General features: G+C 34.6%; 1 protein-coding gene across 1 annotated transcript in view; it reads left to right on the forward strand.

Moving 5' to 3' along the window:
• Window positions 1–23,661, forward strand: part of l(3)80Fg (dnaJ homolog subfamily C member 16 l(3)80Fg) — a 125,756-nt gene that overhangs the window by 26,567 nt on the left and 75,528 nt on the right. Inside the window, exons 5-8 of the mRNA XM_089093398.1 lie at window positions 4,636–4,816; window positions 7,427–7,628; window positions 15,006–15,216; window positions 18,745–18,980. Coding sequence (XP_088949524.1) covers window positions 4,636–4,816; window positions 7,427–7,628; window positions 15,006–15,216; window positions 18,745–18,980 — 830 coding nt within the window. The remainder of the gene's footprint in view (window positions 1–4,635; window positions 4,817–7,426; window positions 7,629–15,005; window positions 15,217–18,744; window positions 18,981–23,661) is intronic.

The raw sequence follows: 23,661 nt of genomic DNA on the forward strand, positions 1-23,661 counted from the left end.
TTATTTAAACCTGTTTGCAAGCGATTATCTAGTATATCGTATTCCTGCATCTTGGGGGACTGCTAGGGGAGTTACTCGTATATTGATTCTAGAGTCTCATTTGGAACTTAGGAGCTAAAAATTTTTTTGGGGGTTTAAATCTTCCAACGAAAACTGTTCTGGTACTTTTGAAATTGTTTATACAGCTTTTTTCAAATATTAATTTGAAAATGTTTAAAGAAAGTTAAAGAGTGGTATCAAAGCTTAATGAAACGAGCAGAAATATAGTGATGCAGTAAGTAAAACTGAAAAAGGATAGAAATTTCTGTGAATGAACGGACACTGAAATGAATTATTAATTAAAATTTAAAAGGAACAGAAATTACCATGAACTCAAATTGAAAATGAACTGGAATTATCATGAATAAATAAATAAAATATAAAACGAACAGAAAATAGAATGATTAACCAAGTCAACATAAAGCCAATAAACACTGCCGAAGATAAGAATGGGACTGGAAACTTTTCTCACAATTTAAAACTTTTATTGTTTTGTTCTTTAATATAATAATTAAACTTTTATTATTATAACACTCTGTACACTATTCCAATCAACCTGAAGCACTAATAATGCAGAGGTCCAACACAATGTCCTTCCATGGAAATTCTACAAAATAGAATTTAAGCTATATAAGAATCTTATGCATAACCTAACTCAATACAACTCAAGCTCATTAAAATAGGAGCAGATTAAAGTCCTTTTAAAACAATTGAGTTTGGAAATCTGAGGAATTATGTTGTTTTCTACTGTGGCGGAAATTTTCTTCTTTGGCCTCTTAAGCTACTCTTTAAATTTCAAAGTTAAATTAAGATTTTGTATCTTTATTACGTTACGTTCGAACTTTTTTGTGTTGGCTTTCTGAATTTATGATTTTTTCTTCTATATTAATGTTGTAGGGGGCTATGGTTTGTTTTATAACTAGATTATTTTAGGTGAGATTTAATGCGTAGCTTTTTTCATCCTTGTTTATTTTGATGCTCTTGTAGATAATTTTCCATTTCTTTGATTTTCATATAGCCGTGTAAAAAATAAATACCATTACCAATTATTGTTTTTGTCGAATCTGTATTATCTAGTGGAACACTAAATAGATGTTCCAGAAAAGCTATGTCGACATCCTGCGAAGCGTGTGGGAATGAAGATGGAACTTTCAGGGGCTGTTGAGAGGGGGGAGCGAGAGAAGTGGACCTCGAATCTTGAACTGGAAGGAGGGTGTACGAGGGGAAAGGTAAACAGATTGCGGTGTCTTAATCGTTTAAAGTTGTTACTACTACGAGTTCCTGTTGGACTAGAATCTATTCTTAGTGAAGTTGCAATGTAGACCAAAAGAAACCATGTGCACTCAGGTTATCAAAATAGTGTAAAGAAACAGCTTGGGAATCAAGCTGAAATATTAAAAGGGTGTGGGGGGGGGTCGGTTAGATTTTGAATTTGGACTTGGGGAGAGAAGCTGAAGTAAGTCAAAAGATACCATCTATCCCGTTTATCAAAATGACATATCCGCATTAGGAGTGCCTCATGGAGGCCGAGCTGAAACTTCCTAGTGTTGGGGGATGGGGAGAGAAGGAGGCAAGGGGAAATTCATATTTTTTTTCAGAGGAAGGGGATGTGAGGACCAACAAATGTGTGTCTCTGATTTGCCTTAAAAACTTCTTTACTATTAGCTCCAGTAAAAACTTTCACTTATCTCCAGTAAATAGTGAGGTAAATCAGTGTAGAGTATTTTCTGCTAAGTTATCAAAATAGCTAGTCTCCAATATATTGGAAATGACCACAAGGATCGATTTGCATCTTTCAGGGAGTATTTGCCCAGGGCGAGGAGACTTCAAACAGCCTATTATCCTTAAGGAAAGGAATAAGGGTGCCAAAACAATGTCATGTCCTAAATATAGATTCGTCCAAGACAGGACCAAAATTTTTTTTTTAATCTTGGAAGTTACATCTCTAAGCTATTGGGTCAAGTGGACCCTAATGTACACAAAAAAAAAAGTTTCGCTCAGAAATGGGCCTGTTGTTTCTCCATCAACTAGGACTCCTAATAATTTTGCTCACCCTACTTACTTGACTTTGAACATTTTTAGCCCTTTCGGACTAAAAAATTTTGACGCATATAAACTGGACCTTAAATTTTGTCTCTCCAATCAGCTTGAATATAATTTTCATGAATTTTTTGTTGGATAGACCCCAATGCAGAAAACACTTTTGAAACAAAGTTTTGTCTCTGATTCGCTTGTAACTTACAAGACATGCAGTCAGGGCAACGTAAAACTCAATGAAAACCAAAATTATTTTGATCATCAGTTGTATTGATTAGTGACAAACTGGGGCAAACAAGTTAATTTTTGTTCAGCCTAGCTTAGACCTCAGGGCTTAATGGCGGAGACAACTGGACCTCAATGAAGACAAAAGCTATTGGAAGAAATTAGTGTTTGATTCGCGACACCGGAATCTGTTTTGTCTGCTTTCAGCTAGCAATTTACCGTCCACACACACTGGACAAAACGAATCTAATAGAAAAAAAAAACATTTCGGAAAAACAAAATCGACAGTATTAATTCATGAAACAATAAAATGTGCCAAACATGGTTTTCCTCTGATCGGTGTTGAACCGTTTGGGTGCATGGACAAGAGCAAGGGACCCTAATGAGGGCAATACATTTTGGAAGAAAGTTGTGGCTATATTAATTTTTATAATAAAAATAATTTTTTTTTGAAGCTGATATACTTTAAAATTTCAGGCCACGCACCTCAATTACAATGTCAGGATCAGGGAGACCTCACTTAAGCCAAAAAAGGAAACAAATCTGGTTGTATTGATTCGTGATGTCCTATATTTTGCTTATTTTAAATTTGATTTAGACGAAAAACAGAACTCTCTTTAATAAGTGGCCTTGATCTTTTGTTTAAGCCAACCAACAATTGCAATACAATATAACATACGAAATTCCATTACGATTAGTAAAGAGCCATATTGAAACCTAAGACGAGCAGAAATATAAAGAAGTCATAAAATCCATTCAAGCTTAAAACAAACAAATTAAACCCAAACTGAACAGAAATTAAAATGTCGCTTGGTTGCTTGTTTGCCGTTAAATCAATTCGGAAAAAAGACGATGTATGGAAAATTCGTTGCGTATATCCATTTTGGGGTATACATATATATATATATATATATATATATATATATGGTATTTGTTTAGCCTTGTGACACCTGATAAGGAGACATGTTAAGAAAACAATTCTTACTTTAAAATATGTATAATGATCCTAGTTCTTATATTATCCAACGGGAGAACCTTTATCACCAAGTCTTTCCTCTAAAAATCCTTTTTTTTTCAAGCTTAAAAGAAAATGTTTCCTAAACCCATGCTAAAAGTACCACGTTGCTTAAGTCTTTTTAAATTGCCACCTAATAAGTTGTTTTATATATAGCATTCATGCCGGTCTTAAGTATTCATATTTTGATTTTGGCCCATCGCCACTGCTCTTTAAAAAAAAAGTTTTAAAAATACCGACATGAGCGCTCTCTATAAAAAAACTTATTATGGCAATTTATCAGGGCAATTTAAAAAGACTTAAGCAACAAATGTGGCAATATATATATATATATATATATATATATATATATATATATATATATATATATATATATATATATATATATATATTGCCACATTTGTTGTTTCATGAATTAACACAACCGATTTTTTTCCGAAATTTTTTTTTTCTTAAATTTGTTTTGTCCAGTGTACACGCCTGATAAATTGTTAGCCGATTGCAGTAAAAACAAGGTTCGGTGTCAAGAATCGAAAAAATAATTTTTTTCCAATAGCTTCTGTCTTCATTGAGGTCCGGTAGTCTCTGTTTAGAAGCCCTGAAATCTAATCTGGGCTGAACAAAAAATAATTTCTTTGGCCCTGTTTGTTACTTATCAATACAAATGATGATCAAAATATTTAATTTTCATTGAGTTTTACCTTGCTGTGTTTGCGTGTCTTGTAAGTTACAAGCAAATCAGAGACAAAAACTTTTTTCAAATTTGTTTTCTGGATTTGGGTTTACCTGTCTAAAAAATTTATAAAAATTATAGTCCAGCTGAGGGGAGAGACAAAACTTACGGTCCTTTTTATATGCCCCAGGATTTTTTAGTCCGAAACGGCTAAAAGTGTTCGAAGTCAAGTAACTAGGGTGAGCAAAATCATGAGTTCTGGTTGATGGAGAAACAGCAGGCCCATTTCTGGGCGAAACAAATTTTATCAAGTTTTTTGTGTGCATGAGGGTCCACTTGATCCAATAGCTTACAGATAGTTTTTTTTTATGCTGACCCTGGATTTGACCAAAATGCTCGCTGTGTTTTTAAATCTTTCTTTTACGTTTAGATTTTTTTCTCTTTCTCTTTTTTTTATGCTCTGTCTTCTTCTTTTTTTTGTATGGTTGGATTTCTAATAAATAATAATTGTAATAATGATTTTTAAAAATGTAATGAACGTTATGTTGATTTAAGTCTGAAGATCTTAACAATATTAAGCTGGTAAATACAAACTCTTTATTTGGCGTCTTAGCAACAAATTGCAGTTAATTTCTTTCCTTTTAAGGGTTTATTCGAGAGAAGTTTGGTACTCAGCTAATTCCTCGAGTGGATGATAGCAATTATGAAGACTTTTTAAATGGATGGAGGGACAATCGAGTTAGAGTTCTTATAACAGGAAAAGCCGAAGTTTTGCGTCTGCGTTACCTAGCACTGGCTTACCAGTATCGACGTTTTGCAGCTTTTGGGTATGTTTATTTTAAGCAGTTATAGGATTTAATGTTTTTCACGTATATATTCCCTCGCCATCGATTTACAGTGCTTCCGCTCCGTGATTTTTTTTTTGATTTGACGACTACTCTCCAAAATTCGGCGAATTTTCGGGAAAACGTAAGGTAATGTCGGGGATGAACAATACAACTTCTCCACCCCCATTCTTCAAATGTTTCAGTTTATTTTCTTCAAGTGTTACAATGTGTATCCTCAATTGCCATAAATTGTAGCCTAAAAATTAACATCTGTAGTCATGGTTGCCCTAATACGGGCAACCTAATAAAAACGAACCCTAGCCCATATTAACCGAAAATTAAAGAATTCGTTTTGAAAAAAGCTTTAAAGTGAGGAAGAATTGCCATTTGAATCTGATTCGGGAATAGTAACTATTATTTCAGTTAATCTAAATGATAGGCTACAAGTTCGTTGTGAAAACAAATTTTTGGGAATTACAAAATGGTGTCGGATCGAAATAAAAACTGCACTACTAGAATCACCATAACTGAAAACCGAATTTAGGAGAATAAAGTCCCCCATCTTGAGTAACAATGATCGCAGTTATGACATAAGACGCAGTTATTCGTCTCTTCTTTTTTCCTGTCACCGCTAGTGCGGTGCTAAAACATCGTAGAGAGAGGTTTAAGGGCTCATTTGAAAGGAAATTCCTATATCTACATGCTTTTTGTAGATAAAAAAAAAGTAATGTTAAAAGTAAAATACAATTTTTGACTAAACTCCATCTTCAAATACAAGATGACAAACCACACATATCTTTTTAAATTTACATCCCTGGGGTTTGATGTCACATTTCAATGACTCGGCTGCCGGATTTCCTGCCGTTTGTTATTTACTAGATTCAGCTAAGAAAAGGCCCAAAGCTTTTTCTTGATTCAATCAATCAATCAGTCAATATATTAATACTAAAAAAAACAATTACAAACGTAAGGTTTTTACACGCCCAAGAAGCTCAGCTTGTAAAGGGCGTATATTTTCTTTACAAAAGCGTGTGGATTCGTTTTCTACTGTTTGTTTAGTTTTTCATCGTAAGTTATAGGAAAGATTAGTTTAAAGTTAAGATTGCCATCCTCTTCAGTGCAATGTAGTTGAAACTTCCGCCGAGCACTGGCAGATTTCTTCCCTAAAATATTTTTAGAGGACTGTTTTTTAAGGGTTTAAGGGTGTTTCTAGAGGGTAGTACGATGTTTTTAGATATAGATAAAAACGATGGTATTGTACATAAGGCTGGTCCGTATCCGAAGATTTGGAATGCAGACTATTGACCAATTTACTATGTCAATGAAGTTATCCCGCCCCTCGAAACATTCCTCCGAGAATGCCTCATTCAATTGAAAAGTAAATGTAGAGTCTAAGGTATCATGTAGCTTCATCAATCAATATAACTGGGCGATAGTAATACATTTTATTGCAACTAGTCATGTTGAAACAGTTCTAGGCTTAGCCCCCCCCCCCCCACCCCATCCAGAAAATTTGCCCCGTGTTAAATTTCGGCTCGCAGCCGTGTAAAACAGGTCAATTTTTTGCCTGTAAGTAAAAAATAGTCTATAAGGATATCGTTGCACTGTTTGTTTTCTGAATCTCTGAAATTGAAAGGGAAATATTGCGTACTGTATATATTCTAAATCCCAACGATGAGTAATTTCGGAGGTCTCTAGCTCCAAAACGCTGTATTTGTTTTAGCGTAAAACAAAACTTCCACAAACAATTACTCATCTATGGGATCCGAAATATATACAGTTTGCTATAATTCCTTTCAATTTCAGAGGTTTAGAAAATAAACCGTACAACGATGTGTGCACTTTCCTACACGGTTGCACACGAGTGCATCCCAACATTTGGAATAGGCACCATAGCTTTTTTCCATTGGGATTCTAATCATATTTCACACGCAGGAAAAAGCCTTCGGCTTTTTCTTGGTTGAATCTAATAAAGAAGGAACCACAGAATTTATGGTTACTATGGACCGTTATTCGTTCTTTACTGGGTTCCAGCTGTCGCTGAAATTTACTGCATAAAATTTAGCGCGCCCGTAACCTTGGTAACGTTAATACCCAAGCCCTTTGTTTTTAAGTACGCTTGACTGGATGACGTCTATATCAGTTTTCTTACTGAGAGTTATTTTGCAAATTTTTGAAAACATTTTAATGTTATAATATGATTGAAATAGTTTTGATGAAACGTTTCTTTTGAGCTTGTGTGTTGTAATTATCATTAATGCTAATAGATTCAATATATTTAGGTTTCATATATTCAGGTATACAAGAGTGGTAGAGGAGAGACAATACTCAAAATTATAATTTTAACCAGTGTATATCCTCCCACCCTTACTCTAGGCAGTAATAATTCAAGGGTTTTGTCTATTAATGGCAGTATTCTGATTAAGCCGTTCTACCAAGGCATAAACAAGATATTCACTTAGAACGGAAATAACATAACAGTGTAACAAGAAATGCACGATAGGAAAAAATTCTTTTACAGTTGCTGTTTATCAGCTATATGAGCTTAATAGCAAATCTAATCCAGTGTTGTGGGGATGGAGTAAATTATCCTGAATGTGCCTCTTTCAGGTATGCAAGATTGATTGAGGGAGAGACAACGCAGATTCAAGATCGTTATAATATCCCAAGTACTATGGACTCTATGTTCGTATTCCAAGAAGAAGTCGAGACTCCTGCAGCGAAATTAAGTATGCCGGATTTGCCATTTTCTACAATGACTGATGTATTGGAGGCAAATAAGTATCTCATATTACCAAGAATATCTTCTCAGGTAAGGCATTTCTTATTTTTATTACTCATTTTGATGTTGGAAATGTACTGTCTCGTTGATTCCTCCAACTTGGCAACACCCAAAAGCCTCAGCGACTGAGAAGGTTTTTTTTCCCCCATTGGAATATTCTCATGATGGTAGATGGGAAGGAAACTCGCTTTGAAAGGCAAATTATTCAAAATCAGGACTGGTATGCCGGCTTAATTTGTGTTCAGAAAATTTCATAACAACTCTCATAACAGCTGCTACGTTTGTTAGTTAGCCTTGTCCATTTTTAAAGACGCTGCTGGAAACGAACTTTTTCCATACTTGCCCTAGTTCTTTCTGATTCTCTGAACCTTACCCGATTCAAGTGCTGGAGCAGATAGACAGTTCTTGATTTTGTTGGTCATCAAAACCAAAAACAGGAATAGGCTAAATGTCTCGAGTGTTTCGTCCCTGATGAAAGCGAAGCAGCTTGTTCTCAGGTCGTCAAGTGGAGTACAGGACTGAGTGATCCCCAGCGGTTTGACTCAGGCTATCAAGATATGGAAACAAGTAGATCCCCTCAGTCAGAATTCGACACTAGTGGATACTTTAAATTCGGATGAGACCGAGGACGATTAAAGCCTTTTAAGTGCAACTTTTTTTAATTGTGCCTACATATTTTTCTTCTTACTTTTCAATTTGTATGGTTTGCCTTACCTGAAGAATATTACACAATTATATTTTTTTAAACAAATTATTGTATGCTATATAAAACTTCTTTTTCTTGGCAGCCCTAGTCCAATTTGAGGTGCACTTTTTAATTTACATATTTTTGCAACTAAACCGGTAGCCGATTACGTCATTTCCATTTTGAAGTGACATAGATTGTATTGGTTTTTGATTCCCTTGAATCCAGAAAAAATCAGTTCAAAAAAATCCTAAATTAATTGCTTTAAAATTTGCCAGAAATCTTTGTAAGCAGCTTATCCCTTATGTAAAGACCAGCCCAATAAGTGTTTTAAAAGTGGCAAATTTCCTCGTAAAAATGCAAAATTGAAGGGTTTAGATTTTAAACCTAAAAACGGAAAATGGGGGACAAATTTCAAACACACCTCAGATTCTAAGCACTCCATCGCCTGAATTGCTTCGTGAATTTGAGTTGTAGCTGTTTTTCTTCGTTGATTGTTAATTTTTCAATATATCTGAATTTTATGACCTGAAGACCATTGATAAATCTAAAGCCGGGCTTCGCCAGCAGGATTTACAGAATCGAAGATTCCAGACTATTGTTTGACGTCTTGGATACACCGCATCTGGAATATGAAGCCTATCCAGCAGTACATTCAAATGATAAAAAAAAGATTTTTGAACTTATAGGTTTCCGGAATTTTCAATCATACTATGAAAACGAAAGAAAAGAGGAAAAGAGAAAAAAAAAAGAAAAAAGTAAAAAAGATTGTGGAAATCCTATTGATTATCCTTGTATAGTAAAAATCGGGGCTTGATGGTGCGCAAAAAAATTTTTTTTGGGCATTTAGTAAAAACAGATACAATTTAGTAAATTTTTCCTCTCAGATTTAGTAAATTCTTCCAGGCCAAGGTGGCAACCCTGATGAATAACCTTTTTTTTGAATTCTTTGCTGAATCTATTTGTGTTGAGAACGCTCAGACTCCTTCAAAATTTATTATACGCTTTTAGTTCAAAATTTTTTATCGACGAGTTTTTTTGAGGAAGTTAATTTTCTCTTCATTTTTTTTAATATTATATTTTGCTGAAGACGGCTGTTGTTTATACAACAAAAATATTCGATTTGAAATGTTCACTGTATGAGCTGCTGTCTTCACAAGATTCCTAGTTGTCTCGTTTTGTTTTGTACCATGAAAAGGCAGGGAAGTCTTCGTTATTATTTAGGTATACATCTTACAATGTTAAGGCGGTGCAGCCCAATAACCGTCTTTATCACAATAACATCTTGGGTATATGCTACTGCTTTTATTTCTATATTTACTATTCTATATTTATATGCTTTATATACATATGCTTTTATTTCTATATTTACTATTCTATATTTATATGCTTTATATATATATGCTTTTATTTCTATATTTACTATATTTACTATTAATTCTCCCATTAAAGGTAAGAGGAGCTGAAGTAAATTACTTTTATTTTACCATTGCCGTGTAGAAGGTTCGCAAATTTTTTTTTTATCTGTGATGCGAGTGTAAAGTGTTTTAGCTAATATTATAACCTTTATTAGGACATGGAGAACCCAAAACTGAATTTATTTCTCTCAATTTGTTTTTACTCACTGTCTGAGTGGATCCAGATTGATATCGTATTTTTAGAGCTGGTGTTTGGCATATGCGACATTGCATACATTTTCCATTGCAAAATTTAATAATAGAATTTATAATTTTCGTCTTTGTTGAAAAGAATGTTTGTGGGAAAAATGTATTTTTTTTCGTATTTCGTCATTTTTTTAAATTCTTGGCCTTTACGTCCTGGCTATTGTCATTTTTGTTCTGAAAGAGTCACTAGATGGCGGATATTTTCTTATCGAGGAATCATATTTGTTGTTGTACCATTCTTTATGCCATTTTTTTATTCATTATTGTATCGTTTTATTACATTTAACCTTTGACTTTAACTAGCAAAAATGTAACTACTTTGGGTAAATGTTGTATTACCGTTCTAAGAAGATTGAGATTAACTAGAAAGAAAAACCTAATGAAAACCATTTACCAGATCAATAAACCAATAATATTGCATCGAAAAATCGTGTAACTCTTCAACCTTCAAGAGACACCCATTCTTCCTTTGAAGGTAGACCCAGAGTTACTTAGGAATTTCAAGTACATGTATAAATTCCTGTAGCATATTTTATCCTGGGAATTTACAAGGGAAACTAAGTTGCGTTTCTTTGATGCAAGGTTTTCAGAAGCAGCTTCCTAAAACTCAAATACTTCTATTTTAGTTTCAAATACTTATATTAATATTTTTCAAGAAAAAGTCTGTAGTGTATTGAATGCTATAATAGCATCTTCAAGATCCCAAATAGGTAACTGAGCAGCTGTTTACATTAAGTCGATGAAAAAAATCGGTTTTTCTATACTTCTATTTTCAAAGGATAATTTGAGGTTCTTTTATCGTTTTCAATTCGTTTTACATCCTTTCATGACATGTAGGAATAGTTGAGATTTGAGAAACAGCTGTGTTTTTTTTATTTTAAGGTCAAAATCCTTCCTTGTATAATAACTATTTAATTCTAACCATTTAACTAAACTAGAATGCCATAATAGCATTTTCAAGATCCCAAATAGGTATCATTACTTGGGCGGGAGAAGGGAGCTATCGAAATTTAAAAATTGTCCCTGTTAGCCCCTAGAGAAATAATGTGTGTTTACTGATTGTCGAAAAAATAGATAGAGTTTTCAATTAATTAAAATCTGGTCTGTGCCGATTCTTTTATCTAATTTATGCTTTTGTAGCTTTTGGCTTTCAAAGGCTGCATTTGTCCAATTTCAGTGCCAACTATTAAGCTTAGAACCTTTGATAAAAGTCTTTTATGAAAGACTAAGCAGAAAGCAGCTTGCGCTCAGGTGGCTTGGCGCTGCAGTAAGTTGTTAATAATAGTAGCATATAACCATTTAATTTGTTTCTTCTTTTTTTTCCTATGACAATGCTAATTAATTTTTTCCGTGTAAATTCAAAACTCACACAATTTTATGGGGGGTTGGCATCCAAAATGTTGGATTTAATCATGTGTCTCAATGAGGAATGTGCCTTTGCTCTGTACAGTTCATGTCATAAGCTTTCCTGTTGAAAAGCTAAAAACAACCTCATCCAATATCTTTTAAAGATATTTTTGTTTTTCATGAAAACAAAAGGAATGTAAAGAAAATGGAGAAAGCATTAAAATATGAACGAAGGAGGTGTGAAGTGGAGGCCATGGATAAAATTGCCGAGGATCTGGAAGATGCAGCTAGGCGGCATAATAGTAAAATATTGCACTGGCATGTTAACAAATTGAGAGGGAGTAGTCAATCCGGACTTGGCCCAGTTAAAGGTAGGAATGGGGCCGCAATTAGCGGTAAGGAAAAAACTAAAGACAGATGGGCCGAACATTTTGAGTATTTGCTTAACCGAGATGGAGTTGTAGGAAAAGATGAAACTGAAAAAGTTTGTGATATCTTGGATGTGAAGGAAGATATGTTTTGTGAGGAGGAATTAGCAACAGTACTAAAAGGATTAAAAAATAATAAGCCTACAGGTGCTGATAGGGTGGTAAATGAGTTTCTTAAATATGTTGGCTCTGAGGTTAGAAATACGTTACTGAAGATTATGAATATGATTTTTGAAAAAGGGGAAGTACCTAACGATTTTAAGAAAACCTTAATTAAGCCACTTTATAAGAAAGGTGATAAAATTGAGTTTGGTAAAGGTGATAAAAGTGAGTCTGGTCTCTGTAGGTAGTAAATTACTTAGTAATATGATACTTTTTAGACTGAGAGACGCCATAGATAAAGTTTTAAAAGAAGAACAGTGCGGCTTTAGAAAAGACAGATGATGTGTTGACCTCATTTTTACTCTTAGGCTAATATTTGAGAGGTACATGAGTTTTCAAACACCTTTGATCCTCGGTTTTATAGGTTATGAGCAAGCGTTCGATTCTGTTGATAGAAGAGCTTTAGTAAAGGTTTTATCCTTGTATGGTATACCAGAAAAATACATTATAGTAATTAGTGCTATCTAAGAGAATAACACTCCTGCGATTAAGGTAGGAAATGAGGTTAGCAGCTGGTTTTGTATTAAATCAGGAGTTAAGCGGAGTTGTGTTCTATCCCCCTTTATATGAATTATTTTGATTTACTTTGTCTTAAGGAGCACACGAAAGGCAATGGGAGACCACGGAATCAAATGGGGAGGAAAAACTCTCCTGGACTTAGATTATGCTGATGATTTAAGCATCTTAGATGAAAATGTGAGTAAAATGAATGGAGTTTTAGAGGTTTTGCGAGTTCAGGGTGCAAGAATAGGTTTGAAAATTAATATTAAGAAGACTAAGTCACTAAGGCTAGGAATAAGTGAAGATGAAAAGGTGACGTTGGGTAATCAAAAGATTGATCAGGTGGGCAGCTTCACTTACCTTGGTAGTATTATTAGCAAAGATGGTGGGAGCAGTGAAGATGTTAAAAGTAGAATATGCAAGGCTCAGGGTGTTTTTCACAGTTAAAAAAAGTTTGGAAGAATTGGAAGATAATTCTGCAAACCAAGATTCGAATATTAGAAGCTACAGTGGTGACAGTTTTCAAATATGGCTCTGAAGCATGGACGCTCCGAAAAGCGGATGAAGATTTGCTAGATGTTTTCCAGAGAAATTGCTTATGGATTGTTCTGGGTACCCGGCTGACAGACTGTATTTCAAACAATAGGCTATACGAAAAATGTGGTTCTATACCGCTCTGTAGGGCTATAATGAAAGAAAGGTTGAGGTGGCTAGGGCACGTTTTGTGGATGAAGGATGACAGATTGCTGAAGATTGTTCGTTTCGGCCAACCGTCTAGGGCTAAACGGAAATCAGGTAGTCCTCGTCTGGAGTGGGAGGACGTCATAAAGAAATATTTAAAGGAAATGGGAACTTCGTGGGAGGGTGTAAAAAGGGAGGCTTTGAATAGATTGGAATGGAGGAGGAGAGTGCGTAGCTGTGTTGGCCTCAGGCGGCTTGGTGCTGCGGTGAGTTTTTAGTAGTTGTAGTAGTATAATGAATGAAAACCATGTGCATACTTTTTTTTTATTTGAAACGGAAACAAAAATTGATTTTTATACACATTTCGATTTACCATCCTACCGTATTTTTTTTTTTTTTTAGTTTTTTTTTAACAAATGGATCACAAAAAAACACAACATAGACATCTCCAATAATACTAACATAGCAAACTGCAATCACCGAAATCTCCATATAATACTAACAAAACAAAACTGCATATAGTACTAACAATATCAAAATAGGTCCCGACGCATATTAGCGTGTTTGGGACGATCCAAAAAAAGGACACTTCAACTGATAATACACTAATACACTTCCTCAGAAAAAAAACTCTTTGACTCCTCGTCTCCTCCCCCTTCCCTACTAAACAATTAATCAACATTCCAAAGATAATGTATTTTTATAGGAAACTTAAAGGAATTCCACACTCATACTCTATGATTCATCATTCTTCCTTTCACATAATGACACTCACCTCAATCAACACACGAATCAATTTCTCTTTTAATACTCACAAGCATATACTCACTCCCAAATCAATCACCCAATCCATGTCTACAATACTGGTTAAAACAAATACATCGCAAAGAAGCAAGGAATTTCTCAAGGGTCTTCTTACGTTTTACTTCCGGTGGAAGCCTGTTCCAGACTTCAGAACCAGTATACATAGTAGAAAATTTAGATTTGGTGGCAATTGGAACCGGTGTTCTAACTAATTCAACATTTCTAGTTTCATAACTGTATTCCCTTTCTTTATAAAATTCCGAAATACAGACAGGTAACAAAGGATAAAAAAAAAAAAAATTTATACATAAACTAATTTACATGAAATTTAACCAAACCAAAAAATGGTATAATTTTAATTGGTGATAGCTCGATTTTACCTAATTCTGGGACAAGTCATTTTTCAAAACTCTTACAGCTTTATTTTGTAACACACGAGGCGGATATAAATGGCTAGTGAACGTCGATGACCTAACTGTAACACAGTGCAGGAAACATGGATGAATAAGAGACAAATATAACATTCTAATAACCTTTTTGGGGAAATATTGGCCGAATTCTGTAATGAAGGAAAATATTTTTTTGCTCCTGCTGCACATAGGAGAAATAGGGCTCCAGGTTTGAGCTTTTATAATTTCCGTTGACTTACGCACTATTTTTCAATGTAACAGCAAAAAAAGGATTAAAAATACTTGATGTACATCCCTTCGCTCTCCTCCGGTTACGGCCCTGACTTACTATGAAATGGTATAAAGCTACTGAAAAACAAAACGTATGCTGAGTGGATATGTTAGCTGATCAAGATGATAAATGACATGATGATGTTTTTTGAAGGCACTTATTAGACTTAAGAGAGCTGTCAAGAAGTCAATCGATGTTATCACTGAATATATACAAAACAGTCACGCCTTATTCAAAAATCACAAAATAAGATGAATTCTATGGAACTATGGTTATAAATTCTAATATATAAATTCCATGTAAATGTAATATATGGAGATAAATTCTGTTAAGTGTTCACGTAATTCTGGCAAGTTTGTGTTTCTTGGGGTATTTCACTTTATGCTTCACATTATAATATACTGGTCTATCGCAATAATTAATTTAATTTAATAATTCCAATTTATTTTTTCAGAAAATTTTGGATGAACTTTGTCCGCTTGACTCATCTCGAGTGCGTAGACGTCTATGCGTTATGCTCGTTACAGAAGAAGAAGATGAAGATGCTCAGGAGTCTCTTCGCAAATACGCAAAAGTGTATAGAGGACCGGGAAAGGACAGAGTGGGGTTTGTCTATATTTCGAAGAAAGGACAGCAAGCATTTGTGCAAGCGTTAATTGAAGCTGGTAAACATAACTATCCCTAGCTAGTCGTGAACTATTTTATTTTATTATGGCTCTTTATTGCCAGCAGAAAACACGATACGCATGATAATAAAGATAAAAAGGTAAATAATACGGCATTGGACTTTATAGTCCCTACGGGCAGTGCTGATCTTCGTTTCATGGCCCTTCAGCCATGAAGTGCAATGAAGTCATTGGGGCCAGCTATCCTGTACTTTCGCACACCCTTCCTGTTTACCTTCCCTACATTTCTCTAGGTATATATTAGAATTGGGAGGACTCTGACTGAGCTTACAAAGTCACGCAACTAAACCCTGTTCCAAACCAAATAACCAGCGAAACCAGGGCTCGAACCCCTGTCCTCACGGACAAAGGATTACAAGTCTAGCGCGGTTACCACTTGGCTACGACGTAAAAGTAACTAGTAACTTCGGCTAGGGATAAAAGATGTTCGTCTATCTATTCCACGGTCGGAAGTAAAATGAAAAATTACATTGTAGGTTCTGAGCATCGACTATAAGAAACTTTGGAAGTAAAAAATCATCTCTCTATAATCTAAAACTATATTGGTTGAAAAAATAATAAGTACAAAACGTCAATACATGATGGAGCTTGGCTGTTTTATCATATACCGACAAGCGATCATCTCGTACGAGATGATCGATGAGCGAGGAGTCATCTCGTACTATTTTGTATTCTGTTTCCACACTACACTTGTTCAATTTGTTATCTTTACCCCGAATGTGATGTCGAAATGGTAGAATTTTCATCGATAAACTATTGTACGCTGACAATATTCATTTGCTGGTTATTGGTTAAGGAGCTGCCAAAAACAAGTTCAAAACCTAATCAAAGCCACCAAGTTGGTATAAAAACTGACAAGAATAAAGTGCAGGGTATTAAGACGTCTAACTAAATATAAGATATTGCCTATCTACAGCCACTCAAGCTATCTACAACTAGCCAGTCACAAGTTTTGAAATTTTAACGATTTTCAAAACAATCTAGTCTAGTTTTCATGTATTATACCTGTTTTTTCGGTTTTGACTAAATTAGTAATCCCTGCTTTCAATTAGTTCCTACGTACATGTGTATCTGCTGCCATTAAATCAAGTAATATAGAATTAGTAAATTGATTCAGTTAAATTCGGTCACTTCAGTTACCTTCAGATTTTTTAATACCGAGGAAAATGACTAACGCTTTGGTTATTTGTATAAAAAAAAATCAACGTGTATGCATTATATAAGCTCAAATCTACGAGGTGTGACTGTACATTAATATGACTTGTGCTGTAATATTTTTTCTTACATATTTAAATTCTATTCCCTTCAATAATACATTTCTTTTATGCCTGTATTGCTCCTTGTGAATCTCCCATAGTTCGAAACTGGCAGTTCTCATTTGTAAGCTTATTTTGAGTTCTCTGCTGATTTTTTTCACAGCTCCACAGGGGGCAAATGTTACATATTTCAATTTGGATTTTGGAGGAACAGATAAAAGCTACCTGGCGCAAGGTGCATGTCTAACGCTCTGTTGTGATGCTTGGTTGGAAATGGCTTGTAAGACATTCCAGTGTGACTCCGTAACTGTCTTCTTAAAAACACATGATCACTTATTCCAAAACTCGGGTCCTTTTCTTCTGATTTTCCTCACAGCTTTGAGCAAGAACGTCAAGATAGTAATGCTGACTAACAGTTAGACTTATAGGAGCCCAGTTAAGTTAAACGATTCCAGGAAAATTTTGGGTCATTTTCAGTATCATTTAAAACATCACAACAAATACTTTTATGACCTTTTTTTTCGGTCATGACAATTTTTGGCACTGCTTGTTGTTATTGTTATTTGAGGTTCGACCGATAGGTCATATGTGTTCGTATCACTTGATTTTTTTCTCCCTTATGTAATCACTAGCTTGCTTGGATGTCACTTTAGTCAATATTCACTGAATTTGTATATGTATCACCAATCTTGCTCGGCACTGCTTTTGCTCACACTTTTTACTAGTCATGTTTATCATTAAAGTTTTCATTTCGCTTGCTTGGTCTATTTCTACAAATTCAGTAATTGCAAAAACAGTTGACCGATGGTCAGATCGGATCAGATTACCGATTAAAATTTTATTTTTCTTCTTCTGACGTCAAAGAGTGTCGCTAATTTTTGAGGTTTTATCCGCTACTGTAGTTGAACCATTCAGAAACCCTTGTGTTTTACATTTTATTCCCAAATGCTTCCTTTAATGAATAAAAAAGTTCTAGTTGCGCATTATTCAGTTTTCATTATCAAATTTCTCGATAGTTCTTTGCTCTACTTAAGCACTTATCATTTCTTGGGGAAAAAAGGGATCTTATGCAATATATGGCCAGGGCTAGCCTAACCTGACCGCAGACGTGGTAATTAGCGTGGTAATTAGTCCCGTTATTTCATAGCCACACCTGGTCTGCATTTACCATTTTAAATATGATCTACATAAGTCTTTTGTATTATAAGGAGTGTGACATTGAGTTAACTATAGGTGACAGGGGCGTCCTGAGGCTCATTTTATTGGGGGGGGGGGCGATCTTCGTAAATTATACCGAATCGATACCTGATTTATGCCGAATTTTCTGCAGAAATCAAGAATTTTGCTAAATTTCGGCCGATTTTGCAAAATTTCTGTCGAAATTTTCGCCTTGGGCGAAAATTTTACCGAATGCCAAAAACATTTTCTGGGGGGTGTGTGCCCCCCCCCCTCGAGACGCCCCTGATAGGTGATGCTATAATTTCTACATGCATAACCAGTTTATATCTATAACTGGATCGATATCTTTAACTAGTTATGCTTAAACTAGTCCAATTTTTTTAACTTCTCATAATTTACCTAGTTCAGTATCTAAATTATGATACGACGACCAACTGAAATACAGCTGTCATTACAAGCCCACATAAGACCAGATATTTCTTCACCACGTCTGTTACACATGTATTTCTGGAGGAAGGGAGGAGTACAAACATTCGTCTAGACACCAATAATATAAGTGAATACTTGCCATGTGTGACTACTTGCCATATGTGACCCATATTTAGAATAGTTTAAAGTTTCATTTAAAAAAGGAGAAATTTCCATAGGTGTACTTGAGTGGTTGAGTTCATAAGTGTTTTGGTGGCTTAAGTAGCCTATTATATTCTAAGTGATGGAAGCTTTTTTATAGACTTAATCCCGGAGTTATCTCCAGATTCTGGTGTTAAATAGATTATGTTGAACATAAATCAATGTGCTTGTTTTTCAAAATCCACATGTTATTTTTTTTATCTACGAAATTGGTTTGATGACGCAATGTCAATAAAATAGGTGACAGTGTATTTGCAGTTAATATTTTTCGAGCTTCTACCCTTCTTTGGAGATATTGCTCTCGGACATTCACCTTCGTAGATTAGTAGTTGTAATCATGCGCATGCATATTAATTGATGGACTTTTTTTCGTCATAGATAGCTTCTGGAGTTTGAAATCTTTTTAGTTGGAATGATCCATGTTTTTTATTATGAATTTCAGACGAGAGCATGGTGAGAAAGCCAGATCGTCGACTAGTGATCATTTGGAGACGTAACCTTTCATCAGTCAGTTTTCTTTGGATTCCTGGTACATGGAAAAGAGACGAAGAAAGTGAAAATGATGGATTTACAGAGGATATTTTACCTCCTTGGAATTCTAGCCAGTATGAACTCACTGCTACTTTAAAGCGACTTTTCTCGGATGATGGTAGTTTGCCAAACGAAACTACTGTGAAGGTAAAGATTTAACTTCAGCTGATGCTCAATATTGGGTCTGATGTAATTGTTCTATAAGCTTTGTTATTTAAATTTTAGCATTTGTATTTTGCATTGCAAGATTTGGAGATTTAAATTTGCTGCATCCCCGATATATCTGGTAATGATATTCTTATGTGATACTTTTGACTGATCCTGGAGTTACATTACTGGTTCTTGAGGGTAATAATCGCTGTAGACGCATCCATAGCAAAAGCTGAGCTAAACGCCACTCTCATTAATTCTGGGTGCATCATTGTATATGTAAGATACAAAAAAACTAATAACTTCGTGTTGAACTTTCAAGTGACCTTTTAAAGGTCTTTCTGGGTCATCAGACTAGACAGCCATCTTCTAGTCAAATAAAAAGTAATTTTTGTTCTTGTAATAAAATCAATTTTTTTACGCTTGTTCTTCTCGAAACAGCAAAGAAACATATATATATATATATATATATATATATATATATATATATATATATATATATATATATATATATATATATATATATATATATATATATATATATATATATATATATATATATATATATATATATATATATATATATATATATATATATATATATATATATATATATATATATATATATATATATATATATATATATATATATATATATATATATATATATATATATATATATATATATATATATATATAAAAAAAAATATATATATATATATATATATATATATATATATATATATATATATATATATATATATATATATATATATATATATATATATATATATATATATATATATATATATATATATATATATATATATATATATATATATATATATCCTCCTGAGACCCGACCATAGAAATACTTTTCTAATTATGTTCATTTCTTTGTAGTTGACTTAAAAAAAAATCATTTTGACCATTGATCAACTAAAAAAAAAAGTTGACCCCCCTCACACCCCCTGGAGGACGTCCACAGATGTGGAAATTGGGTCCCTATTAAGCTAAGTGTATAGTAAAAATCTGTTTTGTCTATTAAAAGAGATATGTCAAAACGTTGAAAACAAAACATTACTCTTCATGAAATTTCTTGAGGCAGTTGTTGTCTCGTTTCAAGCAGAGAATGATTTTACACTGCGAGCACATCCGTCTTGACCTTTTGCAGCATCCAGGCCTTCTGTATCGGGCCGCATTCGCCAAGTCACAAAATTCTGGTAGATGCAGTGCAGCTCTGGCATATGGTGGAGGGATTGGCCTCTTTTTCACACTCAAAACACGGTGTTGAGTTTCACCCAATGGCTCTTCGTTGCTATTTTCTTGACCTCGTGACTCCGAGCTTCCAGAATTGAGCAAAAACTCGGCCACGTTGAAACGAAAATCAATGAGCTGTTTGAGGTCACCAGAAACTTCCCACCCATGTAGGTGTTGTAGTCGGAGACTACTTGTGGAAATTTGACCTGCACGTAAGACCCCTGGCGCTTGTCATATCGTTTGACCTCTTTCTCCTCTTCTATACCTTTGCAGTTTGAAGACAGGAGAACCACTTTGTTATCATACCACTGGGTCACGGCTACTTTTCTATCTGAGCGCAAAGACATGACAGAGGTTCCTCTGCCCTTTCTTTCATTTCTGTTTCGGTAAAAAGCGTTGGGCCGTTGGCACCCAAACGGTTCTTCATGATAGTTCCGGTCGCATTTATTTTTCTTTCAGCCAGCATGTCGAGGAGCTTAACATACGAGAAAAATCGGTAAAAAGAAAGGTATGTACTTTCTGGTGGAGTCTCAGACAATCACATTATGTTCCCAGCTTAAAGGCTATGTGTGCTAAGATCCTCTCTTAAGGTGGTGGCTCCTTTGTTGATTTGGGAGTCAAGTATCAGCCCAAAGGAGCTGGCAAGGGCAAAATTCTTTAATCCAACTGGATTGGGCTTGTTAGGTACATATTGCTTGAGAGTCGACAAACCCTGGAAGGGTCTCATCTATTCGTCAATTGAACAGTTACTGTCACGTGGCAACTGGAGACAGATATTCCTGAAGTTGTCAAGAATCGGCTTCACCTTCAAAAGCCTATTTTTGTTTTTTTTTAGTCTGAGATTTCTGAAAAAACAACGAACTTAAGGTTTGACCGGATTGGGAAGAATCTGTCTCGAGTCATCTTTTGTGATATGGCTTCCACCCTAAACTTCCCAGACCAGTACATGCGGATCCGAGGAAACTTGAGTTTACCCATCAGGATGACAATGCCAACAAAACTTTTCAGCTCGTCTGGAGTTACATTCAAGCTTTTGTGGTGAGCCAACTGATAGTTGTAGTTCATGCAAAAAGCTATACGTTCGAAGAAGCTCTCCGGGTAATATTGCAAAAAGAATTGTTCTCTACTCCAATCGTCGTGGTCCTGGAAATGAGTGGGGCCCATGTCCGGGCCACGATGATTATCGAACCGCTGAGACTTCCTCCAGGACAAGGTTGCTGCTACTTTGTCAGCCTTCAAGCGTTTGGCACGGGTTGCTAAGGGTACGTCATCATCAGATTCTTCATTTTTAACATCTGGAAGAACAGCATAACTGCTTGATGACGGAATGGCTGCAACAGCTGGTTCACCATCACAGTCTGAAGACGACAAGGAGTGGTTTTTTATCCATTCCTCATCATCATCTAAATCAGAGAGTCCAGGTCACTCTCATCGAGCAATCCAAGGGCGTCATCAAGGGAAACTACAATAAAGGAACAGGTTCAGTAAGCTTGAAACTAATAGCTAGATAGATAGAGATTGGCAAAAGAACTATCACAAACCCTAGTGGACCAAATTTGCATTTCTGAGTAAAAAAAAAATACAATAACAAAATAATACAATAGCAACACATAGTTACCACTGTAACGAAAACACGACAGGTAACAGTCAGAAAACACAAAATACAAAACTCATAAATATAGTTCATAACTATAAAATATTTTTAAGGTCGTAAAATAAAAAGATAAAAAGGGTAACAAATAAAATAACCAAATATTCAACAAGGAAAAAATAATATATAAAAAATATTTTAATTTTTAGCATACTTAGGGTTTTTTATTTTGGTTGATTTTTTTTTTAAAAAAGTGAATTAAATTTTTTTATAAATTAAGTAATAAACGGGTAAGGGAGACATAATGGGGGGGGGTGGGGACACTTTACAGAGGTGGCAATTTCTTATGGGTGAGTGGCGGCTAGGTTGTTGTCAATTTAGTAAATCAAACAATCATTGGCTTCTGCTATCCCCATTAGAATCAAGATTTGAACTACGAAAAATCAACCCTAGCTCTTTACTCGATTGGAACCGCCTGTCCACAGACGTGGACATGGAGGTTTTCCAAGTTCCACAAGATGGCACTTATCAAACTAACTGCTTTTAAAAAAATCTAAGCACTGTCTACAATCAAGAGAGTACACCTGATTTTCCTCACAACTCGTTCTCACCACTGTCTTTTTTTTTCTTTTTTATTACCTTTGATTGTTTTCATGTCCTTACTTTTGCCTTTTCTAGTTATTAAAAACACCACTAAAAGTCGAAGAAAATCTCTGAAAAAAATGGTAGATGGCTTTCCAGGTCCAAAAAGCACGTTGAAACAACGAAATCTTTGCTAGATGGCAATGCCTTTGCACAAAAAATATTTTATGGGGGTGTCCACAGACGTGGACACCAGGTCCCAGGAGGATATATATATATATATATATATATAAATATATAAATATATATATATATATATATATATATATATATATATATATATATATATATATATATATATATATATATATATATATATATATATATATATATATATATATATATATATATATATATATATATATATATATATATATATATATATATATATATATATATATAGTATTCTTGTAGCCCTGTGACTAGGTTTCATGCATGGGTAAAGAGCTCGTGTATGTTTTATAAACTGTACAGGCAGGCCTTACTGCTCCCCAATCCTCATATTTGCCTTGTTATTAATGAGTCAGCGTTTTTCTGTAAATTGTGTGTATATTTAATGTGTATTTAGTGCCCCATGCGTTTTTCGTAGCTTTTAAGGTCTATCTATGGTTAGCTAAATATTCGAGCTTTGCTCCCCTTTAGCAACCTCTTGCTCTAACTACGCCGCATTGAAGTAAATTCATTCGTTCAAAGGATAACAGCTGTTTTTGAATTTTGCAATTTTTTAAATAGTTCCATGTTACTGATTTTCCATGTTGCTTAAGATGGGGGACTGTAATTCTCCAAAGTGTGATTTTCGACCATGATGATTCCAATGGTGCAGCTTTCATTTTGATGCACCACTTTGTTTGGTTTCAGGCTATTTTTGAAATTCTTACGAATTTGCCTTCGCAAAGATATTTTACCATGCAGATTAATTGAAAGAATAGTCACCATTATAGTTACCTTTTATCTTAATATTTCTTATACTTCTGCACTGAGGAGGGTTGAGTAGAGATCTTGGCCATTATATTTGTATTTCTCTCTATTTTTTCTCTAACTTTGATTTTGCTGATTGTTTTCTTCTTTCCCCCACGTTTTCTGATTTTTCATACTTAGCTAGTGCGATGTCAGAAATATGTATCCCTCTCATGGATGTCACTATGCCTGAGAATAGTTGAGTAAGAACTGAATATTGATAGTGTT

Source organism: Artemia sp. Qi Xiang Cuo, chromosome 8, assembly GCF_049724085.1.
Source record: "Artemia sp. Qi Xiang Cuo chromosome 8, ASM4972408v1, whole genome shotgun sequence".
NCBI lineage: Eukaryota > Metazoa > Arthropoda > Branchiopoda > Anostraca > Artemiidae > Artemia > Artemia sp. Qi Xiang Cuo.